We start from the raw sequence: 19266 nt of genomic DNA, 5'->3' as shown, positions 1-19266 counted from the left end.
GATCTAAAAATATTCATCAATCAGATACAAGAGCTCACTGAGAACTCATTGGGCAGTTGTGTTCGCTCAACGCATCCATTCGCTCATATAAACCAATAAAATAATAGAATAAAAAACATGGCTGCTTTACCGTCGTCGCGGGCAAATCAACATTGTGATCAGTATACTTGGTTATGTCACATCCGTTGGACTTGCTTTGACTTCTGCTTCTGATCGCGAACACGAGCGGCACAATTTCGTTTACACCATTCGCACGTTGCTTTTCGGCTAGGTTACTTGATGCTAACCTCATTAAACCGTATTGAGCACGCATTGAAAGCGTTATTTCGATTGGAACCAAAATAATTGTAAAATGGTCGTCTTTACTTGTAATCATTGCGGCGACCCGTTGAGAAAACCTAAAGTTGCTGTGCATTATCAACAGATATGCCGCAAATCGCCATTCTTAACCTGCGTGGATTGTCTGAAAGATTTTCGGTAAGAATTTAAATATTGAAGACGTATCTTTAAAAGTAATTTCACAAATGTTTTTAGAATTTTACGAGTATAACAGAACTTAAAAAACTGATAAAAAATATACTAATCATTATTTTATTACTTTTTTGTAACAAGTGATGACGAGTACGTCGCACACACTAAATGCATAACTGAAGCTGAGAGATATGGCGCAAAAGATTACGTTCCAAAACCTAGTGCTAACAAGGGTGAGCGCAAGCAGCAAGAATGGATAAATGTTGTTAATGATTTACTGAATGAGACAGCAAAGTTATCCAATGCAGAGCGAAATTTTTTGAACATGTTATCAAAACATGAAAATATACCAAGAAAAAAAGCCAAGTTTCTCAACTTTATACGTAATGCTGTTGGAAATCATGTAAATGCAACAGTTGTAGAAAGTGTTTGGAATAAAATGGAGAATGCTCACAAGCAAACTCAGCAAGTGACTTCAAAAATTCCAGAAGAAACTCAGGAGCAAAATAAAAGTATTTTTTAATATTAAATTTTAAAAAGTATATATTACAGATTTATATAATTTAAATAATTAATTTTTTTTTATAGATGAGGTATCATGTACTCAAACTATAGATTGTAATAATTCATTTAATACTCAAAATGTTGCTGAAAATCAAAATAATGAAAATATCTACAAAGAGAATAATTCTGTAAGTTGTCAAAATGGAAATGATAAGATGTGTAAAACAACTGATAAGGACATATGCGAAAGGCGAAGTAAATCCAAAAAACGGCATTTAGAATCGCTTCCCAATCAGTTGTCAGAAGAAGATCAAAGTAATACAAATATTAAAAAGCTGAAATCAGAAAATAAAAAATTAGAAAGTCTTTCAAGCGATAGTGGAAGTGGAAGTGAGATTACTAAATTCCAATGGAAGAAAATTATCATAGACACTTTAGCGGCTAAAGGTGAAATATCTTTAAGAAAATTACGAAACAAAGTCATGAATAAATGTATATGTTATATTTTTAGATTAAATAACGATACCTTCAAATTGTGTGAATATGCAAAAGCTATTAGAAAATTTAATAGAACTGTCGAAAAATTAAAAGAATCTTGTACAATATCTATTGTAGACAATAAAGTAAAATTGCTTTAATTAAATAAAGCTATTTAAAAATACATAAAATAAAACTGTTTATAAAAAAAATTATAACGATACACAATGCAATTTATTCAATGTATGGAGTAAATCCTTACGTTATTAGCGCATGTAACCACCTATAGTCGTAAAAAATAGAATCTTAAATTTGCCGCTCAACATGTGATCTCAATAATTGAATAGATCTATTGAAGAGCAGTGCTTTGCACACTAACATGTATGACACGACGCCCATACTCTACAAAATCGAGATTATGTATTTTGAACGTGCGGTTTACTGACAAATTGATGGTATGTGAAATTTGTAATAAAATAGTTGTCATTTTATTTATTATAAAAAAAAGTCTACTTTTTTTTATACGGTATGACCATTCTTTTCTTATAATAATTTTTTATAATAAATACTTTACAACAAGACAGTTATTGGAAGATATGCGATCTTGTACGTGAGCATATTGATATTTCTTACTTAGAACACAGATTTTTTTTATAAGCAGAATTAATATATACAATGTTCTTGATACATTCTTAATTAACGTGAATCAGATGGAAAATCATGTAAGAATTTTTCGGAATACCACGCGTGCTCACTCATAGTTGCTAAAATACCTTTCGTAAGTACTTTGGCTCCTAATGGTTTCATTAGCTCAGTTCCAAAATAGATCGGTTGTTGATCATATAACTGTGTTACTTTCCCCCCTAAAGCACTAAAAGAAACATAAAAAATAAATTAATAACAGTTTTGAAGTTCTTTTACTATTATTAATTTAATTAACTTACTATTATTAATTAAAATAAACTATCGAGTAAAATACTTAAATACCTAAGAATTGCAGTGCCTGCACATATATCCCATTTTTTAATAGCAGTGGTATGAACGTACGCTGTTGCATTACCAGCAGCTACTTCCAAAAATTTGTACCCTAAATAAATAACTCATATTTATATAGAAACTCTAATATCGATAGAAATTAAAAGTATGTAAAAAATATGGAGTTGAATTAAATATAGAAAACAATAAGTCTTAAAATAGAAAAATATCTATTCATAAATTATGAAAATTACGTTAAATTTCTTTTTACCTGCACCAGCAGCAGAAATAATTTTAACATTGTCGCCGAAGGCAACTTTAGACGAATTTTTTACTTGTCCAGCATGTGAAAGAGATACGATCAAGATAGGTGTTTTATTATCCTTTACCTGTTCAATATTAATTGATTATAATGTTGTAAAATTTATTACAATATTACAAAGCGCGCACTTTGTACGCGTCATTTACTCTTGCTTTTTCTATGTAAAAAAAAAAAAAAAACAAAAAAATTTGTTTCGATCTAACACGATTGTTTTAAGATAGAAATTTTCTTCTTTAAATTATTTTGACACTAAATAATTACCTTTGGAAAATTTTTCAAGCTGTTTGATACACCATGATTACTCCACGTCCAGAATAAACTATAATTCTGTCTTGTTTCAAATGGTTTATATATAACGCCAATAATTGGTTGTCCTTTAATTGCTATGCATACCATGGTAGATACATATTGCAGTAAATTCTCTAAAAATATAATAAAATATTATATAAAGTTGTTTACAAATTTAATTTTAAAAGACTATCAAGCTAAAAAATATATCATGTTTCAAAACCACCGCAAAGATACACTTTTACCTGTAAATTCTTTGGTGGCATCAAGAGGATCTATCCAGATTGTAATATCATTAATGTTTACTATATCATCACTCAAGTCATAATCCTCGATATTTTTAACAGAGTTTCTAATGTCTTCTACTACAATCTTATCGCAATCTTGAGATGTTTCCTCTGATATCACAGTAATTTCTGGGAATGCCTCTGTCAATGAACGATACATTGCACAATGAGATCTATAATCTGCTGCTGTTACTGGATCATTTAGACCTTTACGAAAAATACAAAATAGAAAAATTAAATTATAATAAATTATTGTAAAATATATCATATTATCTACCAAATTACATTTTAATAATTACCTTCCTTTGTCTGGCCTTTGCTCTCTATTTTGAATTTAATCTGATCATGTACTGCTACCACTTCCAGTCCCCCTAACTCTGCTGCCCTTATCGCGGCAGCAAGAAGTTTCTTCAAGGATAAATTCTTGTCATTTGTTGTGCGTCGATTTGTACAAAGATAAATGATGCCTAGAAGCGCGAGGGCGCACAGAAGCAGTTTCTGCGTACGCACACTCATCTCAATATTTACTGGCAAATTAATGAAATGCAACTAGCCGTAAAACCGGCAAAATCTATCAATGCGATTTTATGAGTCTTCAGTATGACTACTAAAAATCTGTAACAATAAATAAATAATGCGATACATATATAAAATAAATAAAGAGAGAAAGACCCCTTAAAATGGATAGAGAAAAAAGAGGTGACAGTCAAAATAAAATATTTACCACGGAATAAAACGAGATGAGGAAGACAGCGGTACATCACCTGTTCGACTCCGTGTTTTTTTTTCAGCTACTACGAGCCTTCGCAACGCGCAAATGCGTCTTTGCGTTTAGCTGGGACAAAAATCCATTATGTTTGTGTATATATATATATATGCACATGTACGTCCCGTAAAGGGGTAGATATTGTAAAAGGGTAGATTGAAGGGAGATACCTTCTGCGCAACATGCGCGCGTCTATCAGATGATCGCAGAATCGAGACTGAATAGGAGAAAAATCGCTTGAATTAATAATTCAGTAGCATGGCTTTAATAGTCGCGATAATTATTCAAAAATCAATTGTCTCCAGCAGACGTGCTAATTTAAACCATCAATTTATCATATGATTATAATCAATATTATAAATACATATAAACGTACGAACAACGACGCTTCGTGAGGAGGAACAAGGCAAAGAGTTAACAGGCCGGTAGTTGGTTCCCTCTCGACCTATCACGTCCAATTCAGTGGTCGCAGATTTCAGACGGGCAACATACGCACACTAGGCACAATGCCGTGTCCGTGTGTGCCCGTAGCGCCTGCCTCGGACGCAGAGAGTCGAACTCGGAATCGCGGCTTCCACGCGTACAGATATAGAGACTCGTCCGTGTGAAACCAGCGTTTCGGCTGCCGTCGGATAGAAGAAAAGGCCAGAACTATACACTGTCTGTCCTACTTCTTCGCGACGTCGCCGGTGCGGATCTCACGCTCTGTTAACGGTGATTGTCAGAATCCTCTGAATTTCGCTGACGTAAATGACGAGTAAAGAGAGTCGATGACGCCTATCACGCGGCGCAACTCACGTCGGACGCTCCGTGCGCTTTGCCGGTGACATAACCTTGTCTTCCCGAAACACTTTTTCGAGGCACGAAAGAACCACAGAGCGACAAGTGGAATGGCACACGAGTGCTTAAAATGATTGTTCGTTCCCGAGTCGTCGACGTCGACACTTATTCGCATACGAGACTTTCAATCAGCGGTCGAAAATACGCGTAATTGCGGAGCGATTAACGACGCGTCCGCACCCACGAGGCTCCGCAACTAGACCGACCGTCAGAGATTTCGGCGCGTACAGAGAAAGATTTCGATTGCGAACGAGTATAAATTTATTTAGAATTTTTGCCGATATGTGTATCGGTGAAACGCGCTTTAATGCGCGTAGCTATTATGCGATAACTCAATCTCACGTTTCTTGATTAAAACGAACGCCATCGATCGGATCGTTTATTGTTAATGAGCGGATTAAATTTCTACATATAATTTAATTAGCGGGGTTCGTTTTACACCGCGTATCTGAAAATCACTCGCGCGTGCTGGTCACTAAAGCTCTATTTGACTTAACGATATCGCGGATGAGAAGCGACATGTCTAATTTTTATTCACAATAATCGTCGAAATAATTGAGTGGCTTTTTTGCACGTTATCACTCTCGCTTTCTACGGATTAACTTATTGTAAAACTGCGAACTCTCTTTTTCTTATACCGACAAATGTCTAAATAATTGCCTTTACGAGTATGCTTCGCGGGAAAAAAATTGTCCATAGCCGGTTAAATTATTTTCTTTTTTGAATATTAAAACAAACCATGCGCACGCTTTGCATCCGCTATTTTTCAAAAAGTTTGTTGTCAGCGGAATGAACGGCGCCAAAAAAGTGCGCATAACGGTAAAAATAAACGGGTCGCAATACAAAATTTTTCACACTCATTGGACACTCGCGGTATCATCCCCATGCCGACCAATTACAACCCTTCTCTTATCACCTGATAGGTGGGAACGTTTTTTCCCTAGTGCGCCAATTAATTACCCCCCCCCAACATAAGTACCGTTATCACGACCGCGCTACCCTCATTTCGCGCCTAAATGTAGTCGGGAACGGATGTGTAAAGGGGGGATAACTGTTCTCTACCGGAGTTCAAGTTTAAGTTTAAGTTCACGGTCACTTCGATTAGTCAGCGCCTTGAGGAGTCATAATTAAATAAAAGTTTCATCGACGATACATCAAGATACATCAAGATACATCAAGATACATCAAGATACATCATATTTCTTTTGTCAAGATCGAGGATTTAACGGAAGCGTCGTGGACTATCCTGCGAGCGATCTAATGCGCGATGAAGTATTATGTGAGTGAGTGTGAGTGTGAGTGTGAGCGTACAGTTTTGCGTTTTTGTATATTATACGGGGTGTTGTGTTTAAGTTATTATAAAACAAGGTCGCTTTTCTCGTGATCGGAATATTGTTTCGCGCTCTCGGGTTATAATTCGCGTTTTCAATTTATTTTTAATTGATCGTTGTACAGCCCGGAGTATTCGTCGGTCCCTCGCGGAGTGTCGTTTTCTGTTTCGTTAGCCGTGACTGATAGTGCGTGCGCTACTGCACGCAATTCGGGAAATTGGCATCTGCTGCTTGAGATTCGCGTTACGCCGGATTGTGCGACGCGTATTTCAGTAGTTTTATAAGTCCTATTCGAACAATTTTTCCTTGTTTTATAATAATTTAAACTAAGTATGAGTGATATTGTAATAAAATGCGCGGTGAATATTATGTGAGTGAGTGTGAGTATGAGTATGAGTATGAGTATGAGTATGAGTATGAGTATGAGTATGAGTATGAGTGTGAGTGTGAGCGTACAGTTTTGCGTTTTTGTATATTATACGGGGTGTTGTGTTTAAGTTATTATAAAACAAGGTCGCTTTTCTCGTGATCGGAATATTGTTTCGCGCTCTCGGGTTATAATTCGCGTTTTCAATTTATTTTTTAATTGATCGTTGTACAGCCCGGAGTATTCGTCGGTCCCTCGCGGAGTGTCGTTTTCTGTTTCGTTAGCCGTGACTGATAGTGCGTGCGCTACTGCACGCAATTCGGGAAATTGGCATCTGCTGCTTGAGATTCGCGTTACGCCGGATTGTGCGACGCGTATTTTAGTAGTTTTAAAGTCCTATTCGAACAATTTTTCCTTGTTTTATAATAATTTAAACTAGGTATGAGTGATGTGTAGAATGCATCAAAATTTTTAACCACACCGGTCGTACTTACAGAAAATATTAAAAATATGTACAACCGACAGTCCGCAGTCTGTTTAAGTGGGACGGAAAATTTTTGTTGCATTTTACATTAAAAATTTATATTATATTATATCTTGAAAATGTCGGATCATACACAATTGGGTAAGTCGGATTTCGTACTACTTAAAATTATTTAAGACTCCGCGATGTTACCAAGAAGCGGATCTGCGATATATCTTAGCCGACGACGTCACGAAAGAACAGGACAGACAGTGTATAGGTCTGGCCTGTTCTTCTATCCGACGGCAGCTGAAACGCTGGCTTCACACGGACGAGCCTCTGTATCTGAACGCGTGGAAGCCGCGATTCCGAGTTGGGTTCTCTGCGTCCGAGGCATTAGCAGGCGCTACGGGCACACACGGACACGGCATTGTGCCTAGTGTGCGTATGTTGCCCGTCTAAAATCTGCGATCACTGGTCCAATTACGACCAATTATAGCCATTAAAAATCTGTATACATGAAGTGATGATATCGCAACGTTTTCCTCTCTCGTCCAGTTACTTCCCGCTAAAAGTAAATACTGCCGTCGGAGCACGGAGGTTAGGGGATGAATGCCATGCGTAAGCGCCTTTCTCGGATGCCGCTCGAAGCCTCGAAGCTGGCTTGGCGCTTTAGCAGTGTACGAGACTAAACAAATGCCACCACTTCTGCTTGTCGGTTACGGCGAACGTTGCGTCGCGCTGCGTGCAAAAAGCATAAGAAGAACCCGGCAGAGCTAAACCGCCAAATTCGTCCCCTTCCTCACTTCTTTTCTCGACTACTCTTGGAAGCAATTAGAGTACAGGCGGCGCGTTCGTGCTCCGATCCGTGTGAGAACTGCACGCGTAATCTGCAACGGAAGACAAAAAGAAAAAAAAACAAAAAATTCCCTTTCTTTATCACGTGCAGGAGTTACCGTGTTGGTGCGGGAGAACAGCAAGTTATTCACGTACGTTTTTTTTTGATTCCACGAATCCTCTTAACACCGAGGGCTAAACCGAACTTGAGACTTACTTTCAAAGGTGGAGAGGCGTAGGTCATCTATCGTTGTCGGGGGTTTACAGCGTGAGATGTACGCTGATCGGTAATCAGCGGCGAAAGATAGGGATAGCACGGGAGCACGAAGGGATCGGAGACGCGACGAGATGGCCGCGAGCCCGTACTTGACCGTCTCGAAGGTGTTGAAGGTGTTGCAGAACGGTAATGTCAAGGAGACGCGCGAGGCTCTACTCTTTATATCCAGGTAATATATTCTGCAAGCAAGTCTGCCTCGAACTTTGGCTATACTGGGCTTTTTTTTTTATTTCGTTTTATTTCATGATACCTAGAATTTGTAAAAGAGGAGAACAAAGCAAGGAAGAATTAAACATATCTATTAACTTCTTTTTCAAGTTGTAGAATTGACTGTAATAGCTTGAATTATATACAGTGAATGTCAAGTAAACAGGAATTTTTTTTCTGCTTATTGATTTTCTTAAAATAATTGGTTTTTAAAGGATTAATACTAGTTTTTGTTGTTGTTGAATAGAGGTATGAAGTGTATTTGCATGCATACACAGTAAAGATTTTTCTTGACAGTAATAAAAGCTCATTTTGTTTGGGTTTCAGTCAAGCTAAAAAGATAGAGTCATCGGGCAATGTCTTTTTTAAAAAAGACTGCTACAAAGATATATGTAAGTTGGTGATAAAAGCATTCACAAAACATGAAGAAGTTGTACAAAATGAAGCAGTAAGAGCATTTAATGTTATTGTGAGAGAGTTTCAAATGCACCCTTTACATCTTTTTGAAACAATGTTGCAGACTGACAACAAGATAAGGTTTGTCTAGTAAAATTATAAATATTTTTTGTCTTCTCTGTATGTTTAACAAGGTGTTTTCTCCTTGATTTTAGATTAAAGATATTCTTATTGTTAGAGCTACAAGATGATAATGCTGTTTGTGCAGCTGCTAGTGATGGACAGACTCTAAATTTTTTTAAACACTGTTTGAACAATGTGCATCCCGATTTAATGGAATGGTTAAAGCCAATGGCATGCGATAATATACAAGTGTTGACAAAAATTGAACATCAATCTTTGTCAGATGAGCAGAAAATAGAGGAAGATGTAAACAATTGTGCACTTCGTCTATTGAAAAGATTGTACAGATTAGCTGCCATAACGTTTGATCCCAATGTTCAAATGGTATACATGAACAATTTTATCGTTAATACTTATTGAAGTCATATTTATAAATAATTGTTTTTTCAGTATCATTCTTTATTGATGGATAAAGTTGTATTATTGGCTTATATGGGACACAAACGGCAGCGTGGTCCTGCTTTAAAACTTCTACAACAAGCTATAACTACCAATTTGGCAGCACATATTCGTAAAGATTATCCTGATTTATGGACACAGTACAAAAACAATTTACAAACTACGTTTTATAAGCGCATGTTACTATTGGTAACGGCATGTGAGCCCGACTGGAGTACAATATGGAATATTACTATTCAATTACTTGGTACAGATCTTCATCATGGTGCCAACCTTATTAATAATTTACTGAGTATTGAAGAAAAAGCGTTTAAGGCTACCGATTTTATTATGCGCAGGTGAATTGCAATTCTACTTTTATTATAATTAAATTTGATTTTTGATTATTTATGAAAAGCTAATTGATTACTTTATTATATTACAGACAAGCTTTCCTTTCATGGAAATTGTTGATTGACAATTTTGCTTTAGACCACCAAGAACTTGCTACTCCTAGAAGAATAAAATTACTTTGCATTCCATTAAACGCGAAGAACAGTAAAACCGAATTAATTGCTTTGACGAAATTGGAAGTTTGGTGGCACTTGATTATTAAATTATATAAAGATATCATTAATTTTATTAATCCTGTTATTGTACAATTTTTAAACTATTGCTTTGGGCCACTTGGAGATACGCCACTACTTTCGACTAAATTCGACGTCGTTGCCTCACCAGGCAAAAGATTTTTTAAGACCAAACTAATTGGTGTGGATGCTTTGTGTCAATTACTTGTCGCAAAAGAAGATCTTTTGACGATTTATTCTCCAATGTTAGAAGAAAGACTTCCTCATACAATGTCTTATGAAATGTTTCAAAAATGTTCCCAAAGCGTTATTCATAGTATAGCAGAGGCTCTGCTCATTCTTGGTCAACTTACAGATAAAGAAATGAAAAATCGCTTTCAGCTTGGTAAAACATTATGGACAAGCTTAATAATATACGTACGGAATGTTAAACTTGAAACAAAGGTTATTAATATATATTTAATTATTCCATTTGTGTAATAAAAATACATTATTATAACAAAGGAATTTTAATAATTTTGTACTTAATATATTGAATTTTATAGGACTCTTTATATAGAAATGTGATATTAGTTGTAACTGAATTGATAAACCACATAGATAAGCCCATGGTGAGGGACATGATATTTAATGTAATTTTATCAGATGTTAATTGCATTATTGAAAAAACCGAATTCCATGATAATGCATTGCCAGAATTGGTATTAAAACTTTTAACATCTCCAATAATCGACGAAGTGGTAACGTGTATCTTGTACGTTCATTTTAAATTGTTTACTGTTATACATTTATGTGTTATATTTTATATTATGCATTTAACATACCTTAATATTTCAGAAATTACGACAGTAATACAATCAAGTGCCTTCTGGAGCGATGTGTTAGTCCAGAATTTACATATTCCTCAGGTGTGCTTGGTTTTTTGGAAACAATAATGGAAAATTTGAAATTAGTATATGACGCACGTAAAAATAAGTAAGTTTCTTTAATTTTAATTTAATTTTAAAATTTAATAATAATAAATTTAATTATTTAATAAATAATGTATTACAGGAATAGCAATGAATTAGTTTATATGGAATTATGGTCTATGATAGCAGAAATATTGACGAAATATATAAGAAATACTGAAATCAATGTAAATGATAATTTCCAATTTATGAAATCGATTTTGTCATTTCCATTTTGTACACACATGGAAAATCTTGAGTTGGTTTGTATAATTATTAAAATTTTTTTTGTTTTATTATTATTTATTTTTACTTGTAACTATATTATTATATTAATAAATTTACAGATAAAAAGTCAAGCAGTAGTGTGGAAAAACATATATAAAGAAGTTGAATTACATTCGGATTTGATAAATACATTGGAACCAAATGAAATCTTACTGGATACTGCAAGCACGATGCAAAAATGTCTAAATACAAACAAAAGTTGTTGCAAGTTTATTATAAACTGCTTAGACGTTTTGATCACGACCCTTGATTACGAGTCTTTGTCGAGTATGTAAAATTGTTATAATTTTGTATAAAATATATTAATACTCAGCATGATAACATTTTTATACAATTTGTGTTTCAGCTCAAAATGAAATTCCATCTATTATACAATTATTGTTAGATGTTATAATAGTTTGTTGTAATGACGTACACAATTTGGGCATCGATGAAGTTTTAAGATCATTTTCAGTTATTCTTTCCACTATTTATGGATATAATGTACAAACAGCAAAATTATATTTGCGTAATTGCAAATCAGTCATTAAACTTGTACTTTTATCTGAATTATCGGCGCTTTCCAAAGAAGTATGATATAAATATTTTCTATATAATTCTTTATTTTTATCTCATTATTTTTATATATTTTTTTAATCCGACAATTTTACTTATAGGTTACAAGTACGTGGGAATGTATAGTTTGTATCTTAAAAAGGTTTAATAAAGACGTAGATCATGAACTTTTATCATCATATAAAGAAGTAATTGCGATAGGCATGAACCATGCTAATAACAACATAAAATCTTTGACACGATCTACTTTTGAAATTAAAGAAAATTTTAATGATTACGTCGTTAACAACACTTCACATAAAGTAAAAGAATCAAAAAAGAAATCTCAAGAAAAACCTGACAATTCGAAGAAGAAAATAGAACAAATAAAAGAAGTGCGTATAGCTGGGAGCTTCTTAAATAAAAAATCATCTGTTGCAACATCTGATAAATTAACTGAGAGAAATAATAAAAATGTGACTATATTACCTGAACCTGATTCACAAGTAATATTTTTTAATTTTATGTTTTGCATATATTACATTTATATGTATATATCTAAACAATGTTTTCTACATTTTTTAATTTGTTACAGGATTATGTGTTTATAAAAACAGAATTAAAATTTGACGTTAATCGTTTGACTGAGCATCAAAAGGAAACTTTGAAAAAGAAAAGAGAAGATATACCGGCTTTATATAATGATCTTTCCCAATCGTCTTCGCAAAACTCTCAAAATTTGCAACAATGGTTTGATATTAAAACCAAACATATTAACGAAATTGATAAAGAGGGTAATAATAAAAGCGATCCTACAGTGCAGAAATCTGTTAATAATGATGACAAGAGAAACAAAGTTAAACAGAATACAATCGTTAATGCAAAAGACGAGATAACAGGTGATGATGATAGTCATAATAATAAATTAATTGAAAATGTTGAAGGAAACACCGTTACTACTAAACAGAGTGAAAATTCAACGAAAAAAATTAAAAATAAATTTAATGAAAGACAAAGCATGTCAAAAGAAACAAATTTGTCTCTACCATCAACATCTTTTAGTGGAAAAATTACTACAATAAATGTAGATGATAAAACAGATGCTACAGTGAAATTAGAATCTGTTGCGAAAAAGTTAGATTTTGAATCGCAAGATGAATTTTCTGAAGATAACGTGCATGAACAACGATTATCTCCGTCGATGTTGGACGGAAAGAAACGACGAAGTCGTAATAGCACAACAAAAATGACGTCGCCATCAAAAAATGACAAAACCACTGAAACTCAAAGTGATTCAAGTACAACACATGTACAAAGAACATTGAGAGGGAAAATTATTCAGAGAAAACCCGATACAAATAGCGAACAGAAGTCAAATGATGATACTGATGATGATAGTAAAGAAAGTCTTAACAAAAATAAAAAAGGTATTAAACGTAAGTTTGGATCGGATACTGAATCGGATGGAAGTGTTCGACATTGGAAACGAAAATTAATGTTGTCTTCTAAAAGCTTTAATGATGATAATGAAACATCACAGAAAAGCGACAATAGTTTTTCAGATATAAACGGAGGTAGTGTAAACCCACGTGTAAGAAATGAAATGACTCGTTTAAAAATTGATATGGTATTCGATTGTTCTGCAACAAATCGTCGTCGATCGAAATATTCAGATGAAGGTGAAAAGGAAACGGTAGCACACGGATTAAGAAAACACGGGACATCTGATAATGCAAAGTCTACAGAAGGATCAAAGCGATCTTCGAAAAATGATGATATGGAGCAGGTAATAAAAAAACGCGGTAGACCAAATAAACAAGAATCTAATAAAAATGTCTCGGACGTCAGCAAGGATATTAATAAAGATAAAGATATAAAAAAATGCAATAACATTAATGTAAATGAATTGAAAAATGCTGACATAAGTAATACACATGTAGTTCCAACATCCAGTCAAATTGTACAAGATATTAATAAAACTGGAAACGAAAGGCTTGATAAAAATAATTTGAAATCTAATTCAGATATAAGATCTGTAGAACTTAATGAACCAACAGAGCGAACAACCGAACGGAGTCAAAATGAAATGGAGGATGTTGTCGAAAGTTCGCAAATTCCTAATGTCGATTTAAAAGATAAAATATGCAGCGAGAAGCAGTGCTTTATTAAAATTAATAAAATGTCTAATGTTTATACTGATAAAATTTCTGCTGAAATGATTATTGACAAAAAATATGTACCTGAATCTATCGCTATGGATAGCGATGATAATAATGTAACTATTGATAACAATAATCCATGTGAATTAGATAAAATGAAGTCTGACAGCAACACAAAAACAAAAGACGATGAAGAGACACATGCCATAGACAAAAATTTAGTTCAGAAAGCGGATAACTCTAACGTGAAGAATGTAATTTTAGAAAGTCAGAAGACAATCGATAATTTATCATCAGCTAAATCTATAAATGTGACTAGCTTTTCTTCGCCTAGAAGTAGCAAAATAGTTTCTAAATCCAAATCTTTTACAGGACGTGCTGCTCATATGTTAGGTTTAGTTACAAGTCAGACACAACTCGAAGTCATGGATACCATGCCTATTACGTCAGAAGAAGAATCGTCCATAAAGAAATTAAAATCAAAAGATACAGAAAATGAAATGTCAACGAGTAAAAAGATATTAACAGTTAAAGAAACAGACAAAATAGGTGGACCGTCTGGCAGTCGGCAAGAAAAGATTTTCAATAATATGAGATCGACTGATTATTCTATGTCTTCAATGGTACATTCATTTACTACTTTGAAAAACGATGGTGAAAAACTTTCGTTTAAACTGAATAAAAGCGCAGACTCTGTATTGGGAGAGAGTTTAATTGATAAAGAAAATGAAAAAAATGCATCACCATCGCGTGAAAAAAATTTACCAATATTAGAATGGTCAAGTGCTAATCCACCTTCATTAACTGCATCCCCGAGTGCTAGTATTCTTAAGCGTTGTCGATCGAGTTTACCAGAATCAGATCTAGATTTAACCCCTAAGGTATTTTCTATGCAATTAATATTATTATATATAATATTTTATTTAACAGATTAAATTAAAGACTATCTTTGATAATGTACTTTGTCGAAAAATTTTATATTACAATTTTTATTTTGTACGTTACATTTTTGATTTAGAAAATACATTAAAATATTTTTTTTTTACAGCGAAAACGAGTGAGTTTTGCAGATCCACCAGTGTCAAAAGAGATGGGTTATGAAATTGCTACTGCAGGATCGCCACAAAAAGCAACGAAATCTTCGTCACCACGTAATGTTACGTTGAAGGATTCTTCTCCGATTAGATTCAGCAAGCAAACAAAACTCAAATTTGTTACGGATAAACTAATATATGAAAATAATGCTCAAGATAAAAATTGCACAGAAGTTGTTGCGGAAATAGAGAAAACGAACGAGTCTTCGACAAAAATATCTGAAGCATGTTCAGAGACTACAGATATTAATGAGCAAAAACCTGACGAGTCTGTAAAAAGTAATATTGAAAATATCGATATAAATTCTTGTGTAAAAATGCATATCGATGAATTGGAATTAGCACAAGAAATTGAAATAAGCACGGATGCTGTTGTTTCAGAAGATCTACAGATTGGACCGTTTAAAGATCCTAACAAGGATTCTAATTCGTCACCGATAGACGTCGGAATGGAAGATTTCGAAACACAACAAGACATCTTTGACGGGTTGGACACAAAAATTAATGTCACAACGATTCAAACGAATAATAATGACGTGATCCGAAATACTTCAACGGAATCTATTAAATGTAATGTGGCCGATGACTCTGTGATAGCAGCTTTACCTACCAAAGACAATTCAGCAAGTATGGAAGATACTATAGATATACAAAATATTACTGGATTAAATTCCACCATAAATACAGATGAAATATTTTGTGAAAAGCCGATACGCAGTAGTACGCGTGCGATTGAAAATATCGCAGAACAGGATACTGTGTCAGTAACGGATTCCATATTCAACAGTTTATCTACGATACAAGACACTCCAAATCAGGAGAACTCTTCAAATATCGCGCAACTTAATCCTGAATTCCTAGATTCCACGCAGCCTATATATTCTACATTGTCGTCATGCACAAAACCTATCTCTAGTATTATTGAACAATTAACTTATCCTCTTTGGAAGCGTAATTTAAGTACATATTTCGCAAATAGAAGTGTACACACAATTGGTGATTTAGCTCAGCTATCGGAACGTGAAATCTACAGATTGCCTGTGAAAGGTAATCCAAAGACTGAATTTATAAAGAAGGTGTTGGAGCGTTTCGAAAGTACATGCATGCTGCAAACGGAGATCTCTGAAAAGAAGTTAAATGAAGTGGAGCAATTGCCTATAACAGACGAAATGCCGATTGCATCAATCACTGGCGTATCTGATATCCAAACATCTACGACAATCGGCAATGAATTATTAACTTGTAGCACGCCAGTTAACGAGCCCACCAAAAAATATGATAACTTGCTGAGAAATTCATCTACGGAAGACGCAGATAAAACGCAATCCGTCACCAGCGATATAGATATTTCCATAGAACCTACAATTTCAGATAATCCTGATTTATCGGATTCAGATACCTCTAAAAAAGGCGAACAGAAAAATTTGAAGATACCGATTGCTACTAAAATTATAAAATCTGAAACGTCTGTAGATAATGTCGAAAATGTGCTGCCTCCTTCATCATTCTCTGAAAGCATGTATGTAGTCTTTGACATTTTTATTTAATTTAAATAAGATACTTATATTTTATTAATTTAAGATTTGAAATGTAAAATATTAAAAAGTTACTTTTTTTTTAAGTGTAACCACGAGCGAGGTAGCATCATCTTCAAATGCAAATTTAGATTCAACGCAAACAGACTGTCCTGCTGCATCTTCAAGTGCATATGACGAAATTTCAATAACACACTCTTCCATTGGTACCATTACCGAAATAAACTCCGCTACGTCGGCAAATCAAAAATCGACGAAATCTACTGCGTGTCAGATGGAACTTGCAGATTTACTAGATGAAATTGATGTAAATCTAGTAATGGAAAGCGCAGTTAGACGATCTAGCCCTGAGACAATTCTTTCGCAGTATAAGGTAAATTTTTTTTTATTACATGTTGCTTAATTTATATTGGTTCTTTATTAAACTAGGACTAACCATACACGCGTGCTATTTTTCAAGAAATAATTTAACTTTTTGACTCTGTTTCTTACCATTTACTATATTATATAAACAAGTGAACAATTAACTTTTAGGTAAAAATGGCACATTTGACGCAAAGACAACTACTGAAAGAAACGATCCTACTACTCGGCAATTCGAGTAAACAAGTCGACGATGTATTAAAAACAGCCTGTTTCGCATGTGGCGTTAACAGAGTTCTCGTTAGATTACCTGACATTTTTAACTACGACAAACAGTTTTTCGATAAAGTATTCAAATGTTATAACAAGAAATTAAACTCCATTATTCACAGAGATGATTTTTTAAATAACGTAGATTTTAATGAGTTAAAAAGCTTGATCTGTGAAAAATGCACGTCCTTTAAAATCGCTGAAGTGTTGATGGAAAAGGTAAAACAAGAACAACAACAAGGTATGACATACTCCAAACCGGATTTGTCGAGTTTGAATGCTATGTTAAAAATGTTACCGATGGACGTAATTGTCAAGAATATTCTAGCGGATACAGAACTTATTCCAGCGCCAGTACTTTTGAACATTGCTTTGCAAAACAATAGTTCAGGAGATATAGCAGAAGCATTACAGCAGTCTACCGTCTTGGCTAGACGCGTTTCAGATAAATTGTGGACGTCTCAATTATCAGTCGCACATATTGAAAACAATAATTTGCCCAAAGAGAGCTTACTCAATATTTTTAAGAGTATATGCTCTAAATTGCCTTCGCAAGATTTGTTAAACGCATATCACGAGGCTATGACAAAAAAGTTAGACGTAAAGAATGTTAAAAATACAGATGAAAAGAAAAAATAAATTCTAATTGATAGATATGCTCATCATTATTATTTCAGTGTTAGTATCAAATAATACAGTAACGTTTCTCAAAGTATTAATGTGTTTCATCTAAAAATTACTTTTTATATTCATTTATCTATCTCATTTCTATAATCACTTTTTATTTAGTCTGTTTTTAATTACAAAACAGGTAGTACAATATTTAATAGGTCGTTATTTATATTTTATACTTTGTTACCATTAATAATTTAATTTATCTGCAAGTATTCATCGATTTTATTATTCATATTCAATATGATATATATATTTATGTCGTATTTGCAACGTATATACATGAAATACTTTACTAACATTTGCAACATTGAATCTTTATATGTAATTTTGGTGACATATAATCAAAGAAAAAAAAGAAATGTTTTGTGATTATTAAACAAAAATAATTCTTAATCTTTTATATTTATACATTACAAAAATAACTTTTGTTATTTAAATTAGATAAAAGAGAAAAAGATAGATTTGATTAAATATATAAAAATAGATTAAAAAAAATAGAATTTTGATATTTCTGTACTTTTCCAAATTTTTAATTTACAATTATTTACATTAGTATAATAATAACATTATAGGCTTTTAATTTGTAAGAATTGATAAATCTATTTTTTTAATAAAATTTTCTTTGATAAAATCGTTACGATTGTAGTTATTGATTAAACGATGTATAATATCGCATTGTTCCTGAATAAATGTAAAGATTGCCATTTTTACAATTTAGTAATTTATGAAAGTATAAATATATAAGTATCAATAATAATTTACTTTTAAACAATAAATCACGTCTTTTTATGAAGCCAAACTCAACACGATTATTCAAACTCATATACTGTAGTACCTAGGTGATAAATAATTTTTTTTTCTAATCTTAATTATATAATTGTAAATATATATGCAAGGATATCATTCATATTTATAGATAATCATTATATTTACTAATTAATACACTTCTTTACTCATATATCATTTTTGTTATATATTTGACATGCATCTGTACAAATACATTTACAAATCAAATTGACTTGACTCAGTAGCAAATCGAAAACTGAAAGATATTGAAAAAGTTTGTCAGTGATCTATGCAAGAAGTGAGTTGTATTGATTAGTTTTCTCAAAAAACAGAGTATGCCATTGTAGTTTTAGCGATATCTGTGATCAAATTTAATTATAAATTCTAATGATTATATTATCGTAGAGAGATAAAATAAGTTAATTGACTAAACGACAATGAATGTATTCGGTAACATCTTTAATCATCTTCTTGACTATGGCGATCACAGAAAACTTATGCGTCTAAAATGTAAATGTTTTGCAACAATAAAAAAAAAAATTTTATAAGAAGTAAACTAAGAAGCTGCGATTTAATGCGATTTAAATATTTTAAATTATGCTTTTTTCTTTGCTGAATTTAAATGTCAACGGAAAAGCAAATTCTCATTTGCTTCT

The 19266-nt window shown here is 33.1% G+C and overlaps 3 protein-coding genes across 4 annotated transcripts; 2 read left to right on the top strand and 1 right to left on the bottom strand.

The window, feature by feature from the left end:
* Positions 1-211: 211 nt before the first annotated feature.
* On the top strand, positions 212-1912 carry LOC139108838 (uncharacterized protein C16C10.8). The gene is made up of 3 exons (XM_070667443.1): positions 212-477; positions 613-983; positions 1060-1912. The coding sequence occupies exons 1-3, from the start codon at positions 353-355 to the stop codon at positions 1611-1613; spliced, it is 1050 nt and encodes a 349-aa protein (XP_070523544.1). The 5' UTR covers positions 212-352; the 3' UTR covers positions 1614-1912.
* Positions 1913-1929: 17 nt separating this feature from the next.
* Positions 1930-4549, bottom strand: LOC139108840 (putative inositol monophosphatase 3). 2 transcript variants are annotated; one of them, XM_070667447.1, is made up of 8 exons: positions 4467-4549; positions 4049-4307; positions 3624-3939; positions 3283-3531; positions 3011-3171; positions 2699-2816; positions 2440-2539; positions 1930-2323 (listed from the first exon to the last, which is right to left on the bottom strand). In XM_070667447.1, exons 3-8 carry the CDS (start codon positions 3838-3840, stop codon positions 2149-2151), a joined length of 1020 nt encoding a protein of 339 aa, XP_070523548.1. In that variant the 5' UTR covers positions 3841-3939; positions 4049-4307; positions 4467-4549; the 3' UTR covers positions 1930-2148. The 2 variants fall into 2 exon arrangements, with proteins under 2 accessions (XP_070523548.1, XP_070523549.1); XM_070667448.1 differs by having other exon boundaries at positions 4089-4307.
* A 3021-nt stretch (positions 4550-7570) lies between these two features.
* On the top strand, positions 7571-19166 carry LOC139108824 (telomere-associated protein RIF1). The gene is made up of 16 exons (XM_070667419.1): positions 7571-8080; positions 8154-8374; positions 8740-8949; positions 9024-9315; positions 9382-9728; positions 9815-10400; positions 10502-10710; positions 10794-10931; positions 11010-11169; positions 11254-11461; positions 11541-11764; positions 11851-12234; positions 12324-14768; positions 14936-16500; positions 16604-16889; positions 17051-19166. The coding sequence occupies exons 2-16, from the start codon at positions 8277-8279 to the stop codon at positions 17786-17788; spliced, it is 7890 nt and encodes a 2629-aa protein (XP_070523520.1). The 5' UTR covers positions 7571-8080; positions 8154-8276; the 3' UTR covers positions 17789-19166.
* Positions 19167-19266: the final 100 nt, after the last annotated feature.

The sequence above is a fragment of the Cardiocondyla obscurior genome, linkage group LG16 (genome assembly GCF_019399895.1).
Source record: "Cardiocondyla obscurior isolate alpha-2009 linkage group LG16, Cobs3.1, whole genome shotgun sequence".
NCBI classification, from domain to species: Eukaryota; Metazoa; Arthropoda; class Insecta; order Hymenoptera; family Formicidae; genus Cardiocondyla; species Cardiocondyla obscurior.
Note: the sequence above shows the minus strand (reverse complement) of the source record. Positions and strands in the feature narration are given on the sequence as shown.

What these genes read in the sequence shown, in the direction of transcription:
- LOC139108838 (XM_070667443.1), top strand. Translation starts at nt 353, where the DNA reads ATGGTCGTCTTTACTTGTAATCATTGCGGCGACCCGTTGAGAAAACCT. An exon ending in GATTGTCTGAAAGATTTTCG is followed by an intron (nt 478 to 612) that starts GTAAGAATTTAA and finishes TTTTGTAACAAG; the next exon opens with TGATGACGAGTACGTCGCAC. An exon ending in AACTCAGGAGCAAAATAAAA is followed by an intron (nt 984 to 1,059) that starts GTATTTTTTAAT and finishes TTTTTTTTATAG; the next exon opens with ATGAGGTATCATGTACTCAA.
- LOC139108840 (XM_070667447.1), bottom strand. Translation starts at nt 3,840, where the DNA reads ATGAGTGTGCGTACGCAGAAACTGCTTCTGTGCGCCCTCGCGCTTCTA. An exon ending in GCTTGAAAAATTTTCCAAAG is followed by an intron (nt 2,817 to 3,010) that starts GTAATTATTTAG and finishes AATATTGAACAG; the next exon opens with GTAAAGGATAATAAAACACC. An exon ending in TATTTCTGCTGCTGGTGCAG is followed by an intron (nt 2,540 to 2,698) that starts GTAAAAAGAAAT and finishes TTATTTATTTAG; the next exon opens with GGTACAAATTTTTGGAAGTA.
- LOC139108824 (XM_070667419.1), top strand. Translation starts at nt 8,277, where the DNA reads ATGGCCGCGAGCCCGTACTTGACCGTCTCGAAGGTGTTGAAGGTGTTG. An exon ending in ATGTTAAACTTGAAACAAAG is followed by an intron (nt 10,401 to 10,501) that starts GTTATTAATATA and finishes TGAATTTTATAG; the next exon opens with GACTCTTTATATAGAAATGT. An exon ending in TATCGGCGCTTTCCAAAGAA is followed by an intron (nt 11,765 to 11,850) that starts GTATGATATAAA and finishes TTTTACTTATAG; the next exon opens with GTTACAAGTACGTGGGAATG.